This window comes from Lolium rigidum, chromosome 5 (genome assembly GCF_022539505.1).
Source record: "Lolium rigidum isolate FL_2022 chromosome 5, APGP_CSIRO_Lrig_0.1, whole genome shotgun sequence".
NCBI classification, from domain to species: Eukaryota; Viridiplantae; Streptophyta; class Magnoliopsida; order Poales; family Poaceae; genus Lolium; species Lolium rigidum.
The window spans coordinates 122,117,633-122,124,380 of NC_061512.1; the positions used below are offsets into that span (position 1 = coordinate 122,117,633).

General features: G+C 47.4%; 1 protein-coding gene across 1 annotated transcript; it reads right to left on the reverse strand.

The window, feature by feature from the left end:
• Positions 1-286: 286 nt before the first annotated feature.
• On the reverse strand, positions 287-1,246 carry LOC124651873. Its single transcript, XM_047190896.1, has one exon. It carries the CDS (start codon positions 1,244-1,246, stop codon positions 287-289), a length of 960 nt encoding a protein of 319 aa, XP_047046852.1.
• Positions 1,247-6,748: the final 5,502 nt, after the last annotated feature.

Below are 6,748 nucleotides of genomic sequence, written 5' to 3' on the forward strand. Positions count from 1 at the left end.
CTCGATGAATACACTTCTCCATTTGCTTTACAGTTGAACAGAGCACCTTGGTATGAACATGGCAACTATGAACACGAACTGTAGGCATTGCAGAACAATTAACCTTTCGCCAAGAGAATTTTCTTGGACCAGTAAGGGCAGAGGCAGAGAGGCTCATTTCAGAACTCAATAATTGTGCATCATCTGACTGATGGAACACTTAATACCTTCAAGCAGATGATGACCAAATTCCATGTCTGAAACCTTTGTTGGTGTTGCCTGAACTCTGAAGAAAATCCAAAACGAGCTACGCAGCATACTCGCTCTCGATCACCGGCTGTGTCCGCGTCCACAGCGCCACAGGTGCTTGCGCCCGCCCAACCTGCGCCATGCGCAGCGTCTCCCCAACCTCTGAATTCCGCTCCATCACCTCCAGCTTCCTGACCCTCTTGTACCTCACCAAGCACAGGAGAGCAGAAGCCAGCAGCCCCAACGCGGCGGCGCTCCCGACCACGGTGCCGGCAATCTTCCAGGCCTGCGTGTTGCCCGCGGCACGGCCTCCAGTGCCCGGTACCAGCGGCGCAATTGCGGCCGGTGACGCTGGCGCAGGAGCAACCTCAGTAGAGTTCACCGCTATCGAGAAGTGCCCTCCGCGGTACGCCGCGCAGACGTTGCCGCTTGCCTCCGGATCCCGGAACTGCGGCGCGCCGTCCAAATCGAACCACACGCACCGCGGGGCCGGACCGCCCGACGGCACCGCCCGGACACTGCCGAAACTGACGAGGATTGGGGTCGCTGACGCGACGAGGCTCAGCTCGGGCAGCCCCGCCGCGGAGAGGTTGGCGGCGTCGTAGGCGAGCAGCCCGAGCACCGGCGCGAGGTAGGCGTACCCGGGCGGGAGCGGGTAGTAGCGGTCCGACAGGTTGCCCAGGTCGCTGTACACGAGCACCGCCCGCTCCACGCGCGGCCGCGCGACGACGCCCGCGGGCAGGGCGAACTGGAAGTAGCCGGGGAACCCTCTCCTCCGGAGGCTGCCGCTGCGCAGGCGGAGCGCGGACACCGCGACGCCGGCGAGGCTGCCGGGGACGGTGCCGTTGTAGACAATGCCGGTGCGCGGCCGCCGCGCGAGGGCCCGGTACGCGTAGTCCTGCAGCGTTGCGTCCAGGGCCCTCGCCGGCGACGGCGTCGGCGACGGCTGCTGCGCCGCCGCCGGAGACGAGCCCAAGAACAGCAGCTGGAGGAGGCAGACGCATACCAAGAAACCCATTGGCGCCTGCGCTCCGCGAGGTATCCAGGAGCGGGGAGAGAGCCGGAGGCGGCTGCTCTAGAAGAAGAGTCGGGCCAGGAGGATCCACGACGGCGGCTAGCTAAGAATGGCGCGCGCGCGTACGAGAATTGCTAGCACCGCCGCCTCTTAACTCTGGGAAAGATGTAGTCGTACTGGAGATTCGGAGCGGGAAAACCTGGGATGCTCTGCGAGGACTCGCATTAGCTCCAACGGAGCTAGCTCGATCACTCCCCCGGCAGGCAGCAGCAATGTGGACGGAAGCTGGCCAGTAGGACGGGGACAAAGACGGGACTGAGAAAACAAGATTGAAGATTTGGTTCCAGAATTGGTAAGGAGACGAGGAGCGAATCAATTTAGGAGGAATGAATCAGAGCAGGGAGACCGGAGGCCGCGGGATTTCAGATTGATTGCGATATTGATATCGACGGGAGGGGGACGGAGGAGGGAGTGAAGTGGACGAAGGGCGAGAGGTCTTGGTGGTGAGGGTCCTGATGGGAATTACTGTACTTTGGAGGTTTACAGCCTGGGCTGTGGGCGGCTGAGCTGGGCCAACTAGCTGACGTGTGGGCCCACGTACCGTGCGCCTTCCCTGCTTGTCCAGGGTGTCCTTTTCCTTAACGTTTGGATTCTTCCGAGGGGCTTTTGTGCAATTGAAACTTCTCCTCCGGTGTATAGCCTGTAGTAGCTGTAAAGGAGAGGAGGTCACTGGCGTTGTGGGACCAAAAGAACATGAGGCCCAACGGGCAGTCACACGTTGACTGGCTTTCCCGAAGCTATTTTCCAACGTATGGATTATTGATAAAGAGAGAAATTACAAACTCAGGAAACCTTTCGCATTCGAGCTGTCACTCTAAGCTGGACCTGGACCCACTGTCGTGGCAATTGTGTAGAGATCAGTGGAGCACTTGTGCTGGTAGGTGACAGCTGATCTTTGACACCCGGCCAATCTCCATTCTACGAGACTTGCAAAGTTGCATGTGAGCTCCGATCAAAATTCTACTTGTAGTAGCATATTTTATGGTTTCTCCGTTCTAAAAATAGGATGTCTCAGCTTATCAAAATATGTACTAGATATATTTTTAGTGTGTACATATATGCAAATTTAGACAAAGTTGTGACATTTTTTATGAACAGAGAAAGTACAAAATTTAGTTTCAAAATTTGAAATAGAATTGATAAAATAAACTATAAGTGGGACTTCGGCAGATACCAATTAACATCTTACAAACACATCATTATGGCAATGTATACACTTGTGTCCTTTTTGTGCTTTAATTTTACGAAGTGTCAGAGCAGTATTACATGGTAGTGGCGCCCGAGTCTCGATTGCAGCATCATGAGGAGATATGTTGTAGATGTGACGCAACACGTGGCATCCAGTGTTTCTCCCATTGTACATGTGGTTTCATTCTCTCTCGTTTCAATCATGGATATTCTCTTGCTGTTCAAGCATGGGCGGATCCAGCTTGTTGGCAAGGGGGGCAGCTGCCCCCCCTCAATTGCTAATTCTCCTTGTAATAGTACTCCTAAAGAGTGATTTGCCCCCACTTAAAAAGAAAAAATTCACCTATAAGCATATTTTTGCCCCCTCTCAATTTTGATCCTGGGTCCGCCACTGTGTTCAAGGGATCAGAATTCGTTAATTAAAGCCACACCGCACACGACACAGTAGCTAGCCACTGCCATTGAGAGCACTCGTCGATAGTGGCTGACTAATGATCGAAAAGGTCAATACTTGATCACGATTCCATTCGTGTGAGTTAGTGGTCACGAAAAGGTCCACAACTAATTGAACTAGCTAGTTTAAGTATGTTCTACTCGAGTTTCGTTTTGATGTATATTGAATGTTAAATTTTTCCACACCTTATTAGGCCCTCAATTAGAGTACAGCAGTAGTCGTCTAATGGATCGCCATGTACGCTCGCCTTAGTTAATTGTGAAAAATTGAAAATGATCGTATCGGATCGGATCGAATTGGATCGGAACACGAGTACTTTAGTAACCCATTTTAAGTATGTGAGCCCCGTGTGGAAGTTATTCCTCCATCTTTGTTGTGTGGGGAACTCATCTCAGTAGATGGTCTGTTTCCGGTGGCACCATGAATGTTGGATCGCGATCTAGCTAGGTAGATTAAATTTGTCATGCCTTCATGTATGCATGCATGCTGCTGACAGGGAAGGACCATCGGCCATGCATGCATTTTGGTCCTGCGTACGTACATGGGACGATCTTAAATATGGATTCATCCACACTACCACAACAGGATTGCGTGTAGCCAAATTTCAGGACATTAACGCCTCGAAAGTACTCATACGTTCGTACATGGAGTAGTACGTAGAAATTGATGACATATCCTATAAACATTTGTCCTACACACATACCGTATAGTATTAATACTAGTAGGAGCAGCCATGTTGCTAGTTGATCGAGTGCTATATCAAAACCATGACCTTAAAGAGAAGGGGACGCCGGAGCATGGTCCCGCGATGAGGAATGGCATCGGCGGGGGCGACCAGCTCGCAAACAAGGGAAAGAATAGAAGCAAACAAAATGTATTATTTTTACAAATTTACACTGAAGAATAACCGGCGGCAACAAGTATGATACAAAGAATGTATTATTTTTTCTCAAGATTAGCGACTCTGAGGTGATAACTGAAATATAAAAAATATCCCTGAAAAATAGTCACCATAGAATAATTGCTTGTTAGTTTTATCTTATGACACCTTCAATTCGGGAAGGAGCCTCGAAGGAAGGAGAAATAAGATGGAGGAGGAAGAAGGCCGATTTATGGATGACTAGTACAAAGAGTCAGGACATCCATGGAGGTTCACCGTCCACAAGTGAGACAAACCAAGTCCCCAGGCTTTAGAGAGATGGTGTGATCGAGGCGGTAGCGCTCCACCTCATCGCCATTTAATTTGTGGTGGATTTGATGCATTGTAAGACACCGACACCGGGAGAAGCAATGAGGCAGAACTTAGGAGGCGGAAGAAAGGAAACATAGGGGGATGTGCGTGTGTGTGTGTGGGGGGGGGGGTGATACGTCTCCGACGTATCGATAATTTCTTATGTTCCATACCACATTATTGATGATATCTACATGTTTTATGCACACTTTATGTCATATTCGTGCATTTTCCGGAACTAACCTATTAACAAGATGCCGAAGTGCCAGTTGTTGTTTTCTGCTGTTTTTGGTTTCAGAAATCCTAGTAACGAAATATTCTCGGAATTGGACGAATTCAACGCCCAGGTTCCTATTTTGCCCGGAAGCATCCAGAACACACGAGAACCGCCATAGGAGGACCTTGTGGGCCCCACACATGCAGGTGGCGTGGCCCAGGCCCTGGCCGCGCCACCCTAGCGTGTCGTCGCCCCTTCGACCTTCTGACGCCGCCTCTTCGCCTATATAAAGGTCCCAGACCTAAAACTTCGAGACGGAAAAGCCACGGTACGAGAAACCTTCCAGAGCCGCCGCCATCGTGAAACCAAGATCTTGGGGACAGGAGTCTCTGTTCCGGCACGCCGCCGGGACGGGGAAGTGCCCCCGGAAGTCTTCTCCATCAACACCACCGCCATCTTCATCAACACTGCTGTCTCCCATGAGGAGGGAGTAGTTCTCCATCGAGGCTCGGGGCTGTACCGGTAGCTATGTGGTTAATCTCTCTCCTATGTACTTCAATGCAATGATCTCATGAGCTGCCTTACATGATTGAGATTCATATGAGTTTTGTATCACAATTCATCTATGTGCTACTCTAGTGATGTTATTAAAGTATTCTATTCCTCCTGCATGGTGTAAAGTGGACAGGGTGTGCATCATGTAGTACTTGGCGTAGTTTATGATCGTGATCTCTCGTAGATTGTGAAGTTAACTATTACTCGTGATGGTATTGATGTGATCTATTTGGTTATGTTGATCTATCTTGCACTCTAAGGTTATTTAAATATGAACATTGAATATTGTGGAGCTTGTTAACTCCGGTATTGAGGGTTCGTGTAATCCTACGCAATGGTGTTCATCATCCAACAAGAGTGTAGAGTATGCATTTATCTATTCTGTTATGTGATCAATGTTGAGAGTGTCCACTAGTGAAAGTATGATCCCTATGCCTTGTTCATAAATACTGCTATCGCTGCTTGTTTACTGTTTTACTATGTTTCTACTGTCTGCAATATTACCACCATCAACTACACGTCAGCAAGCACTTTTCTGGCACCGTTGCCACTGCTCATACTTATTTATACCACCTGTATTTCACTATCTCTTCGCCGAACTAGTGCACCTATTAGGTGTGTTGGGGACACAAGAGACTTCTTGCTTTGTGGTTGCATGGTTGCATGAGAGTGATATCTTTGACCTCTTCCTCCCTGAGTTCGATAAACCTTGGGTGATCCACTTAAGGGAAACTTGCTGCTGTTCTACAAACCTCTGCTCTTGGAGGCCCAACACTGTCTATAAGAATAGAAGCTCCCGTAGACATCAAGCTATTTTCTGGCGCCGTTGCCGGAGAGGAAAGGTAAAAGGTACTCACACTCCGGATCTCGGCTACTAAGCTATTTTCGCCGTTGTAAGTACTCGAAGCTATTTCCTTTAGATCCTGCAATTGCATCTTTTTGTTTCTTGTTTACACTAGTTTGGCATAATGGACAAGAATGAACTTCTTATTCTATTTCCTGATTTAAAACATGGATTGTTTGATGCGAAAATTAAAAAACCTATGAAATCTTATTTGCATGCTGGGTAGTAATATTAGTATGAACGCTTTGAACACCATTGTTGATAATGATATAGAAAGTTCTAAGCTTGGGGAAGCTGGTTTTCATGATCTTTTTAGTCCCCCAAGCATTGAGGAGAAAATTTTCTTTGATGATACTTTGCCTCCTATTTATAATAATTATAATGATAGTGGTCTTTTGGTGCCACCTACTATGGAGAGTAAATTTTGTTGTGATTATACTATGCCTCCTACACTTGATGAGAATAATAATGATAGCTACTTTGTTGAATTTGCTCCCACTATTACTAATAAAATTGATTATGCTTATGTGGAGAGTAATAATTTTATGCATGAGACTCATGATAAGAATGCTTTATGTGATAGTTATATTGTTGAGTTTGCTCATGTTGCTACTGAAAGTTATTATGAGAGAGGAAAATATGGTTGTAGAAATTTTCATGTTACTAAAATGCCTCTCTATGTGCTGAAATTTTTGAAGCTACACTTGTTTTATTTTCCTATGCTTGTCACTTTGCTCTTCATGAACTTGTTTATTTACAAGATTCCTATGCATAGGAAGCATGTTAGACTTAAATGTGTTTTGAATTTGCCTCTTCATGCTCTCTTTTGCTTCAACTACTATTTCTTGCGAGTGCATCATTAAAACTGCTGAGCCCATCTTAATGGCTATAAAGAAAGAACTTCTTGGGAGATAACCCATGTGTTTATTTTGCTACAGTACTTTTATTTTGTATTT

What these genes read in the sequence shown, in the direction of transcription:
- LOC124651873 (XM_047190896.1), bottom strand. Translation starts at nt 1,246, where the DNA reads ATGGGTTTCTTGGTATGCGTCTGCCTCCTCCAGCTGCTGTTCTTGGGC.